Below are 20,505 nucleotides of genomic sequence, written 5' to 3' on the forward strand. Positions count from 1 at the left end.
CCTCTCCGCAGCTGCTGTCAGACCTGCTGAGTTTTTCCAGGTATTTTTGTTTTTGTTGAGAATTTTAAAATTGAGGCCTAACCAGAATCAACATAGGTGATGTTGTGATCAAACATGTAAAAGGCTTCAGACAGGTTGATGAAGAACAGGAAGGGATAGTTTATTTTTGTCAGTCACATAGGATGTCATTTGTGATTTTGATAAAAGCTGTTTGGTCTTGTGACAAGGGCGGAAATGTAATTGGAGGGATGAAAACATGAGCTCAGTGATGGGAATCTGACAGAATCAATAAGCCCTGATTTCAAACAAAAGCAGACAGTGATGGGAACACTCAGCACGTCTGGAAGCATCTGTGGAGAGAAAAACAGAGTTAACCTTTCACGTTAATTCTGATTGAAAGGTCACAGACTTGAAATGGTCTCCACAATGTTGCCAGACTTGGCGAGTATCTACAGCATTTTCTGATTTTATTTCAAATTTCCAGCATCTATGGTATTTTACTTTTGAAGTACTGATTCCAGGATCTGCAAATGTGCGTGAATCCAAAATAATCTACATTTAGCCTATTTTTGCAATTAGAATTACATTGGCCGTTTTCACAATGAAATTCACGTGATCTTTATTGCGAAGAGAACTCGTCTCCACATTGAATCCAAAAAAAGATGTAATTTTGGGAGTTGAATAAAGGGTGGTAACAATCAAACAATTGAATTTAATTACACTCCTACATCATATTCAGATATTGGGGGGGGGGGGGGGGGGTCATATTATATGAATATGTTATTCTGGACTAGTAATCCAGAGGCCTGGGTAATAGATTAGTGAGTTCAAATCCCACAACAGGAGCTGAGGAATTTAAATTCAATTAATTAAATTAATCCGGTGCAAAAAGCTGGTATAAAAGGGACCATGAAACTACCGGATTGTCATTAAAAACCTAGAATCATATTCTTCTCCCTTTTCTGCTGCATCGCCCTCGACGGGTAGGAGAGCAGTCAGGCAGGTAGACTGCTCCCAGGTCTCTCAATATCATTTCTAACTTGCAGGTACATGCACAATTGTGGTGCTGGTTGACTCACCCTCTGATCACTACCTCCCTGTTGCCAAAGTGACTTACCTGCATTGAGAAACCGCCTCTCGCCCGCCTGCCGGAGCCCAGAACCAACCACGGGTAGCACCACACAGAAAGAGGCTATCTATGTGCTGACACCTCCAGGGTGAGAAGGCATTGTTCTACATTAAGCGGTTCTCAAAACAGCTCAATGTATCTGGAACAGATAGCAAACATAATATAACATATTATTGTCTGGAGGTCATTTATTTTGAGAATAAGTGAGAAAGATTAATTCTCCTGTTGCAATTTCGAATTCATTATTCCTTTGCAAAGTATACTTGCAATCGCTTAATATGGCTTCCACCCAGGGCGAGAGAGTTTCCAGATTATAGACTTGTTCTGTACTTCCTCAGCCGAGAGCCGGTACAGCAATATTATTGCACATGAACTGCAGTAACCTTTACGGAGACTGCGTTTTCTCAAGCGTTGGAAAGGTTGGGGGGGGGGTGGGGGGGGGAGGTTGATCATCTCATGAGTTTGTGGTCCAGCCCTGCCTCTCCTCTCATTGGACTGGGCTGAAAACCCAATCTGTCAGGCCATGTGGCGTGTCGAGCCGGCGAATCAGCCATTTAAATAATGTAAAGCAGCGTTTGAGAGGCGCAGCCCAGCTTCTAGAGGGAGCGGTCCGAGGCAGCACAGGGGGGGGAAATCAAATACCATTTATGAAAAAGAACACTAATTTCACTAAATACATCTCGGAAACAAAGGACAGCGAAACAAAGAAATCCACTGGTACGCAAGGACAGGTATGACTTTTATATATTTATATATATATATATTTGATGTGCAATACGACTCATTCTTTGAACAAATGGCTGAGCGAAAGGGGATAAAAAATGAGCTAAGCTGCTCCTTTCCGAGGGTTTCTCGGGCACGGTCTGGATCTAGGCTGTGACCTTGGTTAGTTAGCCCGAACTGGGAAAAGAAGGGATTGATCCCCCCCCCACCCCCGCCACGTTAAGCCGCTATTCCTATAGGATTTAGGCTGCTCCCTGTCTCCCCCCGGGTTACTCTGAATTATGTTGCAGCGGGGTTTAAGGTTACAACGCTGCCATTTTACGCGGGCTCATCCTTGTACTTTATTGCGACCGCTGTTTGTACCGAATAGAAGATACCTTCACTTTTTAATATGTGTGTGTTTTTTCCCCCTCCTCTAAAACCAAAGAGTTTAGCCGCGCGGGTTCCGATCGCGGAGAGGGGACTCGGATCTGTCCCCACGTTGCGGATGTTGCGGATGGTCGGTCGACATGTTGCAATTTCTCAGGGAGGTGGTAGCGAGCCTTTCACTATCCTGATGCGTTTCAGGGCCTTCCCCCTTGCCGAGCAAAGGGAGGGAGGAGGGGATGTTGAAGCCATTGTGAGTGTGAGTGTGCACTGCTCCCAGCTCCTGGCGTGGGCTCAGATATACCGACCAAAAAAAAAAGGAAAGGCACGGTCGCAATTTACAAATGAATGCTTGGAAATGACAGCTAGACGGCATTGGGAAAGCAGGAAGTGTGCAGCAATATAGCATTGCTCCCACCGTAATAGGGCGAACGCCACAGACAATGCAGGCAGTTTTTTTTAAGATTTCATCCATTTATTTCTTAGTTCACCCCCGCCGGATGCATACACTTGCCCAAGACTGTAGCCTCGCAGCCCTGGGCTCTATGGACTTCCAGGTCTATAATCATAGGTCAAGGCAAATTTGTTTGAATATCTTTGAGCCCAATCCAATCACTTCCCTTTAAAACAGTTGTAATAGCTGCGTTTAAACATATTTGAACCTGGCTTTAAATTCAGCCCTAGGATATACTGCTCATCTTTTGAGCAGATGGCTGATAATTGGTTTAGCAATGGAAGTTGAAGCTTCCCATCCAGTGCATCAGCACAGGCCCAAGTTCCACTCATATGCTTCATTTTCTTTTAGGATGTTACATGCAGATCTGTGCAATTTTTTTTTTTGCATAATTCATATTTTAAGTATATTGTAAACAATTACTTCATATTGAACCAGATCTAACCCTGACTACTGTTTAATGTACAAAAATGTTCCTTCATGATGTCTGCCTTGGAAAAAAATTGTAGCAATTGACAGATGTTCTATTTTTTATTTAACTAAAATCCTGATTTTTTTTTCTCTCTAAAACAAGGGAAACTAGGGAAACTATCATGTTCATGCATGTGAAAGTCAAAGAAGCTGGCCTGTTTACATTTATGCTTCAAGTTTTTTCTCAGTGAATGTTAATTTCAGGAATATTTAGTCATGTGTTTGACCTATTGGCAACAAAAAAAAACTAACTTGCATTTACAAAGCGCATTCAACACATAAAAAGTTGCAAGGTGTAAGGAAAAATGGAGACCAAGGCAAAGGAGACTAGGAGGGGTCACCAAAAGCTTGGTCAAAGAAATGGGTTTTTAAAAAAGGAGAGGGAATTCCAAATAGTGGAATCTAGGTGGCTAAAGGCACAACCATCAATAGTGGGATGAAGAAAGGGAGGGACGCATACAAACGAGGTCGTAGGCAGAGTACAGGGGAGAGGAGGTTGTAGAACTGGGGATGAAGGTGATGACTTCAGTCTTCCAAATGTTTACCAAGGAAAAGATCTGACATCCAAAACTGCATATTAGATAAGTGGTTTGATGGCGTTTGGAGGGTTAAGAGGGGCAGAGATGGGTGCCAGCAGCATACATGTGGAAGATAATGTCACAGTTTGGATGATGTCACTGAGAGATAACATGTAGATGTTAAAGAAGAGGGGACCAAGGATGGATACTTGGGGAACATTTGAAGCGATGGTGCTGGGCTGGGAAGAGAAGCCATTGCTCGAGGTGCTTTGACTATATTTGGACAGGTAAGAGTATAATTTTGCAAGGACAGCATCATGGAGCTGGATAACAGGTGTTGGAAGAGGATGGTGTGATTTACCCATGCTCAGAGGTCGAGGAGGATGATGCAGGGGATGAGAGGGGATAATGGACCAGGGTCCGTGTGAGATTAATTAGGGCTATTTCAGTGCTGCAGGAGGGAAGGAAACCTGTTTGTGGAGGGATGTGAAAAGGGAGATGCAGCAGAGGTGGGCACAAATCCAGGCGGCAACAACAACATGCTCAAGATTTTGGAAAGGAAAAGGAGGTTCAAGATGGGACAGTAATTGGTGAGGACAGAGGGTCAAGGATAGCATTTTTATTAGGGGGCAGTAATGGCAACAGTTGTAAAGTCAGTTGGATGCCTGCAATTGAAGTTGGGAGGCTTGAGTCAAGGGAGCAGTGTGTATGTCTTGTGAATTAATTCAGCTTAGAGAGGGACAGTAGAGGAGATGGGGTGAGAAAGCTCTAGCGAGAAGGAGGTTCAAAGCTAAGGTAGGGTGAGGATGGGAGGGGAAAGTTTGGCTTAAAGGAGGAAGCCACAGAAGCACTTGACTTGATGATCTTTATCTTGGTGATGATGAAATCTTTAAGCTTTTTGCTAAGCATGAGAGTGGAGGAACCTGGGGGAGAGAGGTTTAATGATGTGACTGGTAATAGAGAAAAGGAGCCAGGGTTATCCTTTCCCTCTAGGATGATCATAAAGTAGTCAGCCATTTTGGTAGAGGATAACAAGGACTGGTAGAGCTTGGTGTGGTCAAGCCAGATTTGGTGATGGATAGCTAAGCCAGTTGTGTGACAGGCCCACTGAAGTTTATATTCCTTGCGCTTGAGGGGGCAAGCATGGTGGTCACCCACCATGGGGAACAATTGGGATGGGTGAAAGTAAAGCTTTTGATGAGGACAAGGGCATAAAGTAGAAATGAAGGTGTCTTTGAGCAAGTCAGCAGCTGCAGAATGGAGGGTCAAGCGTGGCATGCTGCATTTGTGTGTAGTTGTAAGTGACATGGAGTGACCATTTTCCAGGAGTGGATGCAGGAGGAAATGGGATTGAAGGGGACCCTGATAGGCCATCTGTCAAAACCAAGATGTCAGTGTGTCCCCTACAGTGAGGTTGTGGTTGGAAGAGGGTCCTTGTTCACAGATTAACAGACATTCTGGAGGGAAATGAGGAGAGGGCCATTAGTGATTTCTGACCCATTGACAGAGCCCAGCGGGGCTGCGGTGGGTGTTGCATGTAATGTTGGAAGGAGGATGATGAAATTAGTCCCCCAACAAGCTGTGTTCGGATAGACATGTCTTTGGGAGGGAAGACAGAGCAGTTGGGTTTTTAGTTCTTAAGGAGGCAACAGGTGCTACAATTGGTCTGTCGGAGAGCAGAGACAAACACATGGTAGCCTGAATTCATTCAGAACTAGAATCTAAGAGCAAGTAGATGAAGCCAATAGCATAGATATGTGTATAACTTGGTAATAAAATTGACTTCCTCTGTAACAGGTACTAAATGTTCATATCCAGTGGAATTAAGATTTAAGTTTAATATGCAAACTTTATCAATGTGCACACAAAAAATTGGAAATAATTAATTTGGTGGCACCTGTGAGGCACCATAGAAACAAAAATAAATTCAATATTGGTGCAGCAACAGGGAAGATAAGATATTTTTCAGGTACTGAGTCACTCGTTCCATTAACTTCCATGCAGTAAATAGAAATTAATACGTACCCTAAGCAAACTTCTGATAACATTTTCTTCAGTATATTCGCAGACTTTTACAGTGAGGAATGTGGATTAACTTAATATCAGTACAAATACACTGGTTATAAAGTTTCTCCTAGAACAGTAATTTTTGAAATAAAGCATTTTTTTGGCAAAGGAGTCTAGGTATAAATTGTAAATAAATAACATTTTCTGCAGGGATCTAGAGCAGAGTTTTTAGCAGCTCGTAAACACGTAAGGCTGAATGTTCAATTGTGTTGTATTCGCAGTAAAATAGCTTTGAGCTTCTAAAGCCCATGAGGGTTGAGGCCTGCTGTTACTGTACAATGGAGAGGCTCAGCTAGCTAAGACAGAGTTTGTGAGAACATTGGCGATCTCTCTCTCTATACAGACAACAGACCGTTACTAGGAGCCGGGAAATTTTTACTGAATGGTCTCAGTTAGTCTCGAATCAAAGCACAATTCAGATCAATTCTGTATAATGCTGTGACTTTAGAACGCAGCAGGATAGCTTTGCTTTTGGCTAGGAACATTGAACAATTTGTTGCTGATGCAGTTAGCACTAGTAAGTACTGTCTACATGAAAGTGTTCGAAAACAGAGGCCAGGCTTCAAATTATTTTCTTTATCAAGCACTTTTTTTTTCTTTTGTTGATGGTTTTTGATTATTTGGCCACGCGCTATTAGTTAAGGGTAGTGGGGTTTTCAGCTTTCTTACATTTCAAAAGGGAACTGTATAAATACTTGGAAGGAGAGTGATTTGCAAGTCGGTCTCTTTCAAAGAATTGGCACAGACACAATGGCCCGACTGGCCTCCTTCTGCGATGCCTCATATTAAATTGTTTTACTATTCTGTTTTTATAATTGTTTTTTCAATATAGGAAAACATTCTGTTAATGTTATTACAGAGCTTAAATATGAAGAATTTTTACAAAGGATGGGCATTAGCTGATAACCAGCAACAATGCAGTAAGCTTCCATTAGCATATATCTATAGCCCAATATACCAGCTACTGGCGCACAATCCTTGCCAATGTTTAACTTTGGATTTATCTGGCGAGTGTTAACTTGAGGCTTTGTTAAATTGAGCAGACTCGGCGGGAGGGCACATTTTAGGCCTTGTCCTGACTACATGGCTTGCACCAGAAAAGAAAGTCAATGTAGGCCGGAGTTGGACTGATCAGGTACAGTTTTCCTGAAGGGTAATTGTGCGCATGGTAGAGATAGTACCTGTTGACCAGGAGCCTGCTTTCCCTGTCCGGTCGGAACATTTGTCAAATTGTAATGAGACAAGCTCACCCCAAAACTGGTCCTGACTTTCGTGACAAGCACGGAAATGCTATCCTTTTGGGAGGATTAGCATTCTGTGTTGCAGTCTGGAGTTATGTTGCAACGCAGACTGGGCTCACGTAGAACATATCTCCTATTGGCAAGATCACCCCTTAACGTTGGAGGGAAGACTAGAGGAATGGACCAAGTGTTTGCAAGAGATTGAGTGTGGATGAGTTGGATTGCAAATTTGCTTCTAGGCTCATGGCTTCTACTGTACTGATTACGTCTGTATATTGGCTCTCATAGTAAATCACTAAACTATAGAAACTTTAAAAAAAACAGTAAATTAAAAAAAAACATCTGCAAAACTGATAGAAAAATGAATGGAGCAATTAGGATTAGTGTAAAAGCAAAATACTGCGGATGCAGGAAATCTGAATTAGGATTAGTGTTTGAGTTCGCTTTTCGTTGAAATTCTTGTTTTCTGCTCTTTATTGGTGTCGATGTGTTATCTTCCTAAACCGAGCGAGGAAGCAATTTACTTCCCAGGCACATCTTGTATATTCTGTGGAACAGAACTCCCTTTAATAAATAGTTTTCGAGAAGAAAATGTAAAAGAGGATCAAAACAAAAGTGGGATAATGGTGGGGGGGACACAAAGGAAAAGGAGAATTTTCTTTTTTATATAAAACAATAATTTTACCAGCAAGGACTGAGCCAGCGTACACTAATACTAAATTAGGAGGAAATTAAGTATGTAAACTGTAGGTGGGTGGGGTGGGGGTGTGGGGTGGTGCTGTAAATGTAAGAAATACCAAAATATTTTCTTTTCAGCGTGATATAGTGTTGTACTGTCTGATGCCTCTGGTGTAGGACTGTGGTAAGGAGGCCGGAGTTCCCACAGAGATACTGATGTTACACTGTAAAACAAGCGATTGTAGGGTATTTAAAAGGAGACACCAGTACAGACCACCCACCATTGCAAACACTCTATCTCCCTTGCCATTGGGGAATTGTTACAAATTGATTTGATTTACAAACTCAACAGTTTGGGGAAAATGATCCAAATTTTTTTACTAAAAGGAATTGGGGGATGTTTGGATGTTCATTGAACTCTAGGAGTAATCTAGAGAGCATGATTTTCAAATTTGAGGTAAATGGAACTGAAGGAAAAGCTTCTTCATCGTTAATAAATTCACTGAACCATACAGATTAGGAAGGTTTTGGGTCCGATCTGCAATGAGTTAGTTGGTCTCAGCCATGCTGCTAATTTTAACCCTGAAAAAAAGAGGATAACAAAATGAGCAAGGATCCTGCCTCCCGTGGCCAAGTGAATTTGTGTAGTTAGGTGAGGACATTATCTGGCTCTGTTCTGATAATCCCCATGATAAAAAGCCTGGCACTCGGTGTCTAGGGTCATATGAAGAACAGCGAGACACTGATGGGAGATTGGAGTACACTCTGTACTTGGAGAATAGCTGTCACCTGTGGAGCAAGAATGCAGCTCAAGTCAGCATGTTTAGGAGAGAGAGAAAGAGTTGTTAGCTTAAGGGACAATTGCCACCAAGGTACTTTTGAGAGAAATGAAAGGGGGGATGGAACAGCAGAACCAGGGAGAGGGATCAGTGAATGCTGCTTACTAAGCTCAAGGGCATTAGTCTTGCTGAAGGGGACCTTGGTTTCTCTGTGCCTGCTTGCTCCAGCGTAGAGGTGAGAGGGGGAGGAAGTGAATAATGCCTTCTTTAATACTTTTGATGACCTTACACTTGCCTTCTAGTAATGTTAAGTTGAATGGGATAAAATGGGATTTTAACATTATTTCCAAAAATATTAGTTCCTGTGAATCATATACAGTGTTATGTATGCATACGAAATTTAAAATCATTCAGCTAAATTACAGAAAATTAAAAACTCATAGGTGAGAGACTTGATCTTTGTGTTGATATTTTCAATACATTCTGCAACTGGCGAATACAGTTTACCCACACAATGTGAAATCTCTTGGAAGCCTGTTTCTAAGTAACGTCACTTAGAAATCTCTAAATCTTGAAAAAATAATTCAGTTCAGCTGGAAACATTTGGAAGTTTAAACATCTGAGAGTTCTGAGAATAGTGTGCAGACTACAAGAAAATAAAAGCAAAATACTTTGGATGCTGGAGCTCTGAAATTAAAACAGAAAATACCGGAAGAATTCATTAGGTCTGGCACCATCTGTGGAGAGAGAAACAGCGTTGTTTCGAGTCCAAAGTGCCTCTTCATTGAAACAGTTATATCGGACTCAAAACTTTAACTCTGTTTCTCTCTCCACAGATGCTGCCAGACCTGCTGTGTTTTTCCAGCATTTTCTGTTTTTGTTTTAGTGCAGAGTACATGTGCTGATCTTTTGATGTTACATTGATGTTCTTATGACTAACAGATAACACTTAATTTCCAGAACTAAGCACAGACATTAGACCTGAATGTATATCATTCAGAATGTATATTGTTCAGAAACAGTTGGACATGAGTGCTGCATCTGTGATACCATAATTATAAATTATTAAGTTGTTTATGCTGTGGTTTCAGTGCCTCTGTCTCATTGACACAGGGTTCTATAATTGATATGGTTTGGGTCATCAAATACAGGATATAAGAAAGCAAATAGAATCACAGGATTCTGCTACTGCAATATGCTCCTGTGTTTCTTTCCAAACTGACCTATTCGCTTGTTTCCCTCTTGCAACAACAACAACTTGTATTTATATAGCACTTATAATGTAATGAAACGTCCCAAGGCACTTCACACAAGAATTATGTATGACACAGAGCCACAAAAGGAGATATTAGGTCAGTTGAGTCAAAGAGGTAGATTTCAAGAAGTGTCTTAAAGGAGGAAAGTGAGGTAGAGAGGCAGAAGGAGGCTATTCCTGCACTTGGGCCTAGGCAGCTGAAAGCCTGGCAACCAATGGTGGAGCAATTAAAATTGGCAATGCACAAGAGGCCAGAATTAGAAGAGTGCTGATGTCGCAAAGGGTTGTGGGATTGGAGTGGATGCAGGGATAGGGAGGGGCAAGACCATGGAGGGATTTGAAATCAAGGATGAGAATCCTACTCCATTTGCCTGCCCCTTACTCACCCAACCTGCCTCCCTTCTGTGCCATTCCTGTCCTTCCAGTTGACCAGCCTATGGAAAAACCTGCTGACTTCTGACTCAGTCACAAAACTGGGATATTTCAACCGTTCCTGCCATGTGAACCAATTTATTTTCTATTGAGACTAAACCAGTTTTGCATCACTAAAGGGATTGTTCTATCTCTGCCTCATAGTGACATTTCTTGACTGCCACTGAGAGCAGGAGGCAGCAGACTGATGCACACAGAACATGGGAGGAGGCGCAATAAGTGGGAGGGCGTATGTGTGTGTGTGTGAACATACATACAAATTAGGAGCAGGAGTAAGCCACTCAGCCCTTTGAACCTGCTCCACCATTCAATAAGATCATGGCTGATCTGATTGTAACCTCAACTCATCATTTCCACATACCTCTGATAACTTTTCACCCCCTTATCAAGAATCTATCTACCTCGGTCTTCAAAATATTCGAAGACTTTGCTTCCACTGCCTTTTGAGGAAGAGAGATCCAAAGGCTCACGACCCTCCTGAGAGAAAACATTTTCGCCTCATCTCTGTCCTAAATGGATGACCCCTTATTTTTAAACCGTGGCCCCTAGTATTAGATTCTCCCACAAGAGGAAACATCCTCTCCACATCAACCCTCTCAAGACGCCCCAGGTTTCAGTCAAGTCGCCTCTTACTCTTCTAATCGATACAAGCCGAGCCTGTCCAACCTTTCCTCATAAGATAACCTGCCTAATCCAGGTATTAGTTTAGTAAACCTCCTCTGAACTGCTTCCAATGCATTTACATCCTTAAATAAGGAGACCAATACTGTACATAGTACTCCAGACGTGGTCTCACCAATGCCCTGTATAACTGAAGCACAAACTCTCTACTTTTGTATTAAATTTCCCTTGCAATAAATGATAACATTCTGTTAGCTTTCCTAATTACTTGCTGTATCTGCATACGAGCCTTTTGTGATTCATGCACTAGGACACCCAGATCCCTCTGCATCTCAGAGCTCTCCAATCTCTCACCATTTAGATAATTTATTTTTCCCTGCCAAGATGAACAAATTCACACTTTCTCACATTATACTCTATTTGCCAGGTCTTTGCCCAGTCATTTAACTTATGTATATCCCTTTGTAGCCTCCTTGTGTCCTCTTCACATCTTGCTACTCTAACTATCTTTGTGTCATCAGAAAATTTAGGAACCATACCTTCAGCCCCTTCATCCAGATCATTTATATAAATTGTAAAAAGTTGAGGCCCCAGCACTGATCCCTGTGGTACACCACTCGTCACATCCTGCCAACCAGAAAAAGACCCATTTATGCCTACCTTCTCTTTTCTGCTAGCTAGCCAACCTTCTATCCATGTCAATATGTTACCCCCTACGCCATGAGCTTTTATTTTTTGCAATAACCTTTGTGGCCTATTATCAAATGCCTTCTGGAAATCTAAATACAGTACACCCACCAGTTCCCCTTTATCCACAGCATATGTTACTTCTTCAAAGAACTCCAATAAATTGGGTTAAGCATGATTTCCCTTTTACAAACCATGTTGACTCTGCCTGCTCACCCTGAATTTTTCTAAGCGCCCTGCTATAATGCCTAATAATGGTTTCTAACATTTTCCCTATGACAGATGTTAAGTTAACTGACCTGTAGTTTCCTGCTTTTTGTCTCCCTCCTTTTTTGAATAAAGGAGTTACATTCGCTGTTTTCCTATCTAATGGAACCTTCCCTGATCTAGGGAATTTTGGAAAATTAAAACCAATGCCTCAACTATCTCACTAACCACTTCTTTTAAGTCCCAAGGATGATGTCCATCAGGACCTGGGGACTTGTTAGCCCGCAGCTCCAACAATTTTCTCAGTACAGTTTTAAAAAAACTAAGATGAAAACGATTTTTATAATTGTTCTACCGTGTGGCTGACGCACATGAAAACCCATGAGGGTGTTTAAGTGTCCATTTCAAAACACTGAGAAATTAAGAAGTTCCAAAGCGCCTCTTCCACATCCAATAAGTTATTGGAAATGGAGTCACTATTGTCCTGTCGATGGATGTGGCAGTTGAATTGTGCTCAGTGAGGGCTCCACAAACGGCAAATGAGAAAGAGGGATTTAGGGAGGGGTTTCCAATGAGAGAGGCTGAGGCAGCTGGTGCCAATGGTGGGGTGAAGGAAAGAGGAAAGTACATAGAGTCAAGGTACTGAAAGGTGCGGGAGGGAATGTAAGGATGAGGTAGGAGTAGAGGCAGACAGTGCTGTGGAGAACATAAGCGCTGTTTGTGAGCAATAAGATTTTGAAGCTCAGTTTAGGGTTCAACAGGATACCAGTGATGAGTAAACAGAAAACCTACAGGTGTATCATCTTTCAGCTCGAGTATGTAAATGCAAGGACCCTTCGGCTTTGTGTTTTAAGAACAGGAAGTTTGCCCTTGCAGCCCCTCCTGTGCCTTTCAATCCCGACTGTGCCACACAAACTGGACAAGAGAGAAACGTAATGTAAAAAAGAGCAGTCAGAAAAGTAAGCAGCAAGAACAAGCTAAGAATGTGGTAAAAAGAAGCAACTTAACATTCAACAGTAGTCTGGAAATATAATAAACTTTACAAGTAAATGAAAAAAGCAACCAAAGGGATGTAAAGTTTTGCACTTTTTAAAATCTTTAATTGTTGCCTTGGCGACTATGTACATACAGGCCAATGTACAAAAAAGCCAAGTGGCGAAGTAGAGAAAGTGTGTGATCCATTGGAAACAATCTTACTAGGATATGAGGAGCAGTGTAGTTCAGAACCTTTCTGTTGACCTTGATAATTTGTCGGCTGAGTGCAAGATCTTGACGCAGCTCACACCAATGGCATTCAGTGCTGAAGGTACATAAACCATATTGGTGTCTATTTATAAAGAGCTGACTGTGGTATTTTCCTGTGTGAAGGAATAAGGTGATCCTGTTTCAGTATTTTCTGTATGGGATTGAAGGAATCACAACCTGATTGTGCAGAGCAGCTACACCCTGAGAGGTGAGACAATGACAGTACAATTGGAATCACCCCTACAGCGTCTGCTGCACGTGTCCTATTGCATAATGGCCTAAACCAGCAGTGTTTGTAATGTGGTGCCTCAGTGGCCTGGCTTCAACTGTCCACTTAAACAGCACTGCGATTAAACTATTTCCTTTTTGAGGACATTATTAACGTCTAACTAATATCGTGGTTTTATACGACTTCCAGAGCTGAATTATACTTTTCCCTTTAACGTGAGTAATGCAATGAAGTGATAATCCAACAGATCTACAAACTATCTGAAATTCCTCTTGAATTGGATTGAGCGTGCGTTATTTGTGCTTTTAGAGATGGAAGTTATTTGCCTTGATAGTTTGTTTTTGAAGTGCTTGCTCTCTGGCTGACCTCTGTAGCTGGGCAGTAAGCTTGCAGGCGATCCTGTGAATTTCCAAACAAAGTTCAATGTACTATTTTTCTCAATTGAAAGCTGGTTAGCAATTGGAATTTATTTCCCCTTGGCTGATCTCGCTGGCCCTGGTTTACTGCACGTGCCATGATTCTGGTGCGGGAGCAGTAGCAACCTGCAAAGCCCGAGTTCCCACCTGTCACTGTGGCCAATCTCCAAGTTGGGCTTTCCCTTAGCGTAGGATCTGTAGCTGGGGAGCAAGTGCACAGATGATCCCGTGAGCTCGAGCCAGGCGTTTTTACTTTGAAAAGGCTAATGGGGAAGCTTTGCGTTAATGTTACTGGACTAGCAATCCAGAGGCCTAGGCTAATGCTCTGGGGACATGGGTTCCAATCCTACCACGGCAGCTGGTGGAATTTAAATTCTAATAATAAAACCTGGAATTGAAAGCTAGTCTCAGTAATGGTGACCATGAAAACTATCGTCGATTGTCGGAAAAACCTGTCTGGTTCACTAATGCCCTTTTAGGAAAGGAAACCAGGGCTTGTCTACAGCAATGTGGTTGGCTCTTAACTGTCCTCTGAAATGGCCAAGCAAGCCACTTAAATCTAGGGAAATTAGGGATGGGCAATAAATAAACACCCACACCCCATGAAAGAATTAATTTTAAAAATGGCAAACCCAAACCAGATTATCTGGTCATTTGTTTGATTTTGTTCTTTTAGGACCTTACTGTGTGCTAATTGGCTGACACATTCCCAATGTTACCAGAGTAACTACTCTTCAGAAGTATTTTGTTGGTTGTAAAGCGCTTTGGAACATCCTAAGGTCAACAAAGGCACTATGGAAATGCAGGTTCGCTCTCTCTCTCACTGGTTTTGTTGCTTTGTGTTGCAGCCTATGAGAAGAACCGAAATGGAGGATATTGTGATAGCAGGAATCGCAGGGAGACTTCCAGAGTCAGACAACCTGCAGGAATTTTGGGATAATCTCGTCAATGGTGTTGACATGGTAACGGATGATGATAGACGATGGAAGCCAGGTGGGTATTGGGAGAGTCGAAATTGTTTGCTCTTCATTTCTGTGATTAATGAGTATAATGGATTGTTGAGAAAAGGTCAAGTAAAGAAACCTCTTGTGTTGCTCAGCATTATCTGGTTTGAACCTTTGTGTGCAGTTTCCTTGTTCAACTAAAACTAATAAAAATCATTGTTAACTGTTACTATTTGCAGATACAATATTATGGCTTTTATCAAATTCAGACATTAGTGGAAGCACAACTATAGGCCTGTGAGGCTTTGGAGAAATGTATAAAATTATGTCAAGATTTAGCTGAGGGAGAAGGTTATTCATCCTCTTACCACAACATATTCTCTGCTTTTAAGTAAAAATAACAATTGTTCATTCCAGGAGGACCACAATAATTTGTTCTACTGTATTGAGATAAGAGACCCTTCTCCAACTAGCTATAATATTAGTGCAAAATTGTTTAGCTCCTCACCAACACTATTAACTTGTAGTGTAAATCCAGAGTAAGGGCTCAACCTGTCTCTGGAATGAAGTATTTATATTTTGTGAAGAAAGGAGTTTCACTATGTTCCATTTAAGCAACAAAGGTCAGGCCTTTAATTCTGGATCTATGCTGCAGCTGCTTCCAACAATGCTAGTCGTAGCACGAATGCAGCATAAAACTCTTTGAAGAATAAAGATCTGGAAGTATTTCTCAGTTTTGAAGAAATGTGTGTTTTTAATTATTTTAATGTGTGTCTGCTTGGCTCCATTGGTAACACACTTTCCTCAAGGCCAGAAGGTGTGGATTGAAGTCTTACTTAAAACTTTTTAAGTGCATTGTTGGAGGTACTGTCTTTTGAATGAGACCTTAAACCAAATATCCTAGCTATATTGGTTCTGGTAAATAATGAAGATTGCATGCTGCAAATGGAAGAGTGTAGAGAGTTCTTCCTGTGTCCTGCCCACTTTGGCTCCTTCAATCAATAGCGGCTTAAAAAAAGCAAAGCATTCCTTTTATTGCTGTTTGTGTAATACTGCTGAAGCAGAATGGGTGTCACACTTGCCTGCAGAATGTCAGTTTGTGCTCTTCGAAAGGAATTCATTGCATTAAATGTTTTGATGCAATAAGGCCGAGAATAAATGCAAATATTAAAACTGCAAAAATTGGCACCTTCTAAATTCTCCCCATTTTTAGCATCTCCCTGTGCACAACTCTTCAGCTGAGAGACTGGGAAGGCAATCTGTTCCTGACTTTCTGCTGTAAATACAAGTGCTTAAAGTTGACCTGGTTTCACTTCCCTTCTCTGAGGTGCCTAGCCTTCACTTAGCACCTTTGCTTCCCCCGCCCCACCCACCCTCACTCCTTCCCCAGAGCACAGATTCAGTAGGTGGTGAATGTTTCTCTCTTTTTAAAAAATCTAAATGGGTTAAGGAATTAACACTTGCCTTAATTTCTTTCCTCCCAGGATTATATGGGCTCCCTCACAGAAATGGGAAACTGAAGGAGATCAGCAAGTTTGATGCCTCCTTCTTTGGTGTCCACCCCAAGCAAGCGCACACAATGGACCCTCAGCTTCGGATCATATTGGAGATTGCATACGAAGCTATTGTAGATGGAGGTGTGTACATTGTGGAAAATATTTTCTAGGGTTGCGGAAGTACTGCATTTTGCATACTCGGTTAAAGCGCTTCATTTTCAGTGAACAGTAATTTAGCATCCATTAAAATAGATGCTGCTCCATTTTAGAACAGAATAAAGCTCAATGAGCTATGAATATTCACCTGCGGCCTATCGGTTGGTAATACAGAGCTGAATTCAAGGATGAATGGCTGGCTGCACATAGAATCATAGAATGGTCACAGCATAAAAGGAGGCCACTCAGCCCATCATGTCCGTGGAAGCTCTCTGTAAGAACTCTCTCGAGCTTTCCTCATAGCCCTGTAATTTTTTTTTTTCAGTTCACAGAATCACAGAATTGTTACGGTGTAGAGGGAGCCCATCGTGTCTGCACCGGCTCTCTGAGCATTTTAACTTAGTACCAATCTCCTGCCTTTTCTCTGTAACCCTGTACTTTGTTTCTATTTAAATAATCACCTAATGCCCTCTTGAATGCCTCAATTGAACCTGCCTCCACCACACTTCCAGGCAGTGCATTCCAGACCTGAACCACTCGCTGTGTGAAATTCTCCCCTCACATTTGCTTCTTTTGGAAAACCCTTTAAAACTGTCCCCTCTGGTTCTCAATCTGTTTACGAGGGGAAACAGTTTCTCCTTATCTATTCTGTCCAGACCTCTCATGATTTTGAAAACTTCTATCAAGTCTCCTCTCAGCTGTCTCCTCTCCAAGGAAAACAGTCCCAACTTCTCCAATCTTTCCTCATAACTGAAGTGTCTCATCCCTGGAATCATTCTCATAATGCACTCTCTCCAGTGCCTTCACACCCTTTCTTTCGTGTGGTGCCCGGTTGCTTATCCAATTCCGTCTGGAAGCCACAATTGTACTGCCCGAGAGTGAGGTGGAGGCAGATTCATTCCAGACCCTAACCACTTGCTGCAGGAAAAAACTTGTCCTCGTGTCACCGTTGCTTCTTTTGTCATTCACCTTCTGTCAGGGTTCTCTGGTTCTGAACCTTTCCTCTATTAGAACAGTTACTCTCTCTCTATTCTGTATAGATCCCACATAATTTTGAACACCTCTATCAAATCTCCTTTCACCCGTCTCGTCTCTGATGGAGAAGAGACCCAGCTTGTCCAATCCATCCTCGTTATTAGTTCCAGGGATCAGGGGCTTCATTCTTGTAAATTTTTTCTCTGCATTCCCCCACGCCATCAAATCTTTCCTAAAGTGTGGTGCCCAGAATTGAATACAACACTCCAATTGAGGCAGAACTAGTGTTTTTTAAGGTTCATCATCATTTCCTTACTTTTTATATTCTATATTTACAAAGCATGGGATCCCAAATGCCTTTTTAACCACTTCCTCCACATATCCTGCCATCTGCAAAGATTTGTGCACATATACCCCAAGGCCTTGCTGTTCCTATATTCCCTTTAGAATTGTACAATTTATTTTATATTGTGCCTCTTCAAAGTGTATCACTTCACACTTCTCCGCATTAAATTTTATCTGTCACTTGTCCACCCATTCCACCATCCTGTCTGTGTCTTCTTGAAGTCTGTCACTATCCTCCTCACAGTTCACAATACTTTGGAGTTTTGTGTCATCAGCAATCTCCTGCAGATTGTTTTAAATGGCCCAATAGAACTCATAGTCCAGAAATGAATGTGCTTGTTTCTTTGACTCTTGCCTAGAAGTCATGAGTTCCCGTGACAGGAGCTGGCTTGTCTAAATTAGCATTCCCGTTCATTTTCAAGAGAGAGAGAAGAAAGAAATAATCTGGTCAACCTTACCACACACTGACATCCAGGTAGTTTAGCAGTGCGTCAATAATGGAATATGAGAAAAATAGCAAAGCTCAGACCATAATAAAGAGTGAAAATGTCACTCGAAGGTGGCTGTGACCTTAACTTTGAACTCACTCTTAGACAAGTTATTACTTGAAGCTTTGTCTTTTGATGCCAGAGACTTCTGATAGAGTTAACTATCACCTGCTGAAGTGGAGTACTGATAATTGGTTCCTTTATTAACCTTAACGTTCCAGGCATTGGTTGGGATTTTCCGGTCCCGCCTGCCACTGGGACCCTCTGGTTCCTGTCAAAAGTCAGTGGACTTTTGGCTGCGTTGCCGAATCTCCCACAGCGGGTCCCACCCCGGCAGGACCGGAAAATCCTGGCTAATGTTTCCACGTCCTCCAAGCATCCTGCAGGGTTTAAATCTGAGAAGTCCAACTCTCTCGTTGTGGCTTTTGGTCATCAAATGCCCATGCAAAGAAAAGTATTAGGAAATGATAAGGAAATGGTTTATTAACAATTGTTGTCCTGCAGACTCGTGTTCTGCAGCCAGGCGGTTAGTAAGTTTGATTACCTCTTGCCTACCTCACTCCTCGTGCCACTTGATTTGGCTGCCCGATGTTCCTTTAAGACCCCGCCCCCAACAATTGTTCACAGTGTGGCAATTTTATAAAACTGTTGCATCCTGTTTTTACAGTGAGACACAGCTTCACAGGGAGCATCATTGTCCCACTCTCTCAAGAACAGCAGCTCTCAATCTCTGAAACTAGCCTATTCAAAAGATGCTTCATCCCTCAGGGCTGGGTGATGCTGCCTCCAGTCTGGCCGGTTGCAGTGCATTTTTGATGGTATTCCATATTGGGTCTGCTGAAGCTAGGGACGTTTAATATGACTGCGCGCTCCTCCTCTTCGTTTTGAATCAGCCCACATTTATGACCATGAAATTTATTTTGTGTCTGTTCTTTAGGAATAAACCCCAGTGCTCTGCGAGGTACCAACACTGGGGTTTGGATTGGCGTCAGTGGCTCAGAGGCAGCTGAAGCTTTTAGTAGAGACCCAGAAGAGTTGCTAGGATACAGCATGACTGGTTGTCAACATGCCATGTTTGCCAACAGGCTATCATACTTTTTTGACTTGAAAGGTGAGGAAGCTTCAATTAACATTTATTGTGAGTTATATTTTTATTGGCTATGAATTATTTTATCATTGTTTCACTCCCACTCGTTCTCTACACTATCTGCAGATGGTTATGCAGATGAATAAGCTTTATAAGAGGCTGGTTCTTGATCATTGGAAACTCTCAATTCGTGATTGAATCGGGCTGAATTTTTACTGACCTGACCCGCAGCGGGCTTTAACACCACAGCGTGTCACTGACCTCATTGTTTGGTACCCTGCCTGGACGGACTGGGCCTCCAGTTGTGTGGGAGCCAGTCAGTGAAGGCCACAGGGATGGTTGGGGGAACTGGGGGGAGGTGATCAGATGGCCACCAATCCCAGGACGGGAATGGTTGTGTGGATGTGTTGGATGGGAATTTGGGACCTCATGGTTGGGCAGTTGGAGGGATGGGACATCAGAAGCCTGATTATTTGGTTGGGGGTGGTGAGGCAGGTTGGAAGCCTTGTGGTGGGATCAAAGACCCTTGTGGGAGCAGGGTGGTGGAATGGCTAATCACTGGGGTTTCTCAGTCGGGAACCTAGATGTCCTTCTAAATCCACCAAGCCCTTGACTCAGTGAAGCTGCCGGGTTTCCCAGTGCTCAGGAAACCCAGCTGACAGCAGTTAAAGTTGAAATGCTGAATGACAACATGGCTCCCATCCTCACTATCCTATTTAAAGTTGCCACCTGCCTCTTTGGATCAGGTGGGTCACATGACCACCTTCCAACCTGAGTTAAAATTCGAAGTGGGCGGGTTGAAGGCAGGTTTGGGTCAGGAAAGAGATTTTCCAGACCGCAACCCTGCTCCAGACCCAAGCCCTCCCTCTTTCTCTTTCAGGTTAAAATTCAGCCCTTAGTCTTTCATGGTACTGGATAAGTCTGCTATAAGTCACAACAGAGAGACTGAGAGAGGTGAAAACAAAGGAATATATGAACCCACAGAATTCGCTGCTGGGAAACGAGCAGCTGATCCCTGAAGCTTGCTCCACACTGTGACGGTGGCAGCATCGAGACGAGATGCCTCGCAGATATGTTGAAGGAGTGCAGCAAGTAACTTGCTTTCTCATCTGAATTTTAGGTCCCAGTAGTTCCATTGATACTGCCTGCTCATCCAGCTTGCTGGCACTGGAAAACGCCTTCCAGGCAATTCGGCATGGCCAGTGCGATTCTGCCCTTGTCGGAGGAGTCAATCTCCTACTAAAACCCAATACATCAGTGCAGTTTATGAAACTGGGCATGCTCAGTCCTGATGGATCATGCAAATCCTTCGATGCTTCAGGTAGGAGAATTAAAACATCGGAATATTTCAGTGTTTTTTATTTGAGGGCGTGGAATATTTTATAAATTGTTAACATCTAAATGTTTTGCACATGGAAAAAGCTCTTCATTGTCTTTCAATAGAATATTTAACTTTATATGCTCGTGGATGCCTACAGCACAGAAGGAGGCCATTT

General features: G+C 42.4%; 1 protein-coding gene across 1 annotated transcript in view; it reads left to right on the forward strand.

Annotated features, from left to right (window-relative positions):
- Positions 1-1,658: 1,658 nt before the first annotated feature.
- fasn (fatty acid synthase) overlaps positions 1,659-20,505 on the forward strand; it is an 88,756-nt gene continuing 69,909 nt past the window's right edge. The window contains exons 1-5 of the mRNA XM_078570973.1: positions 1,659-1,860; positions 14,367-14,511; positions 15,947-16,099; positions 18,860-19,033; positions 20,130-20,330. Of these exons, the coding sequence (XP_078427099.1) occupies positions 1,777-1,860; positions 14,367-14,511; positions 15,947-16,099; positions 18,860-19,033; positions 20,130-20,330 (757 nt within the window). The 5' untranslated portion in view covers positions 1,659-1,776. The remainder of the gene's footprint in view (positions 1,861-14,366; positions 14,512-15,946; positions 16,100-18,859; positions 19,034-20,129; positions 20,331-20,505) is intronic.

The sequence above is a fragment of the Cetorhinus maximus genome, chromosome 24 (assembly GCF_964194155.1).
Source record: "Cetorhinus maximus chromosome 24, sCetMax3.hap1.1, whole genome shotgun sequence".
NCBI classification, from domain to species: domain Eukaryota; kingdom Metazoa; phylum Chordata; class Chondrichthyes; order Lamniformes; family Cetorhinidae; genus Cetorhinus; species Cetorhinus maximus.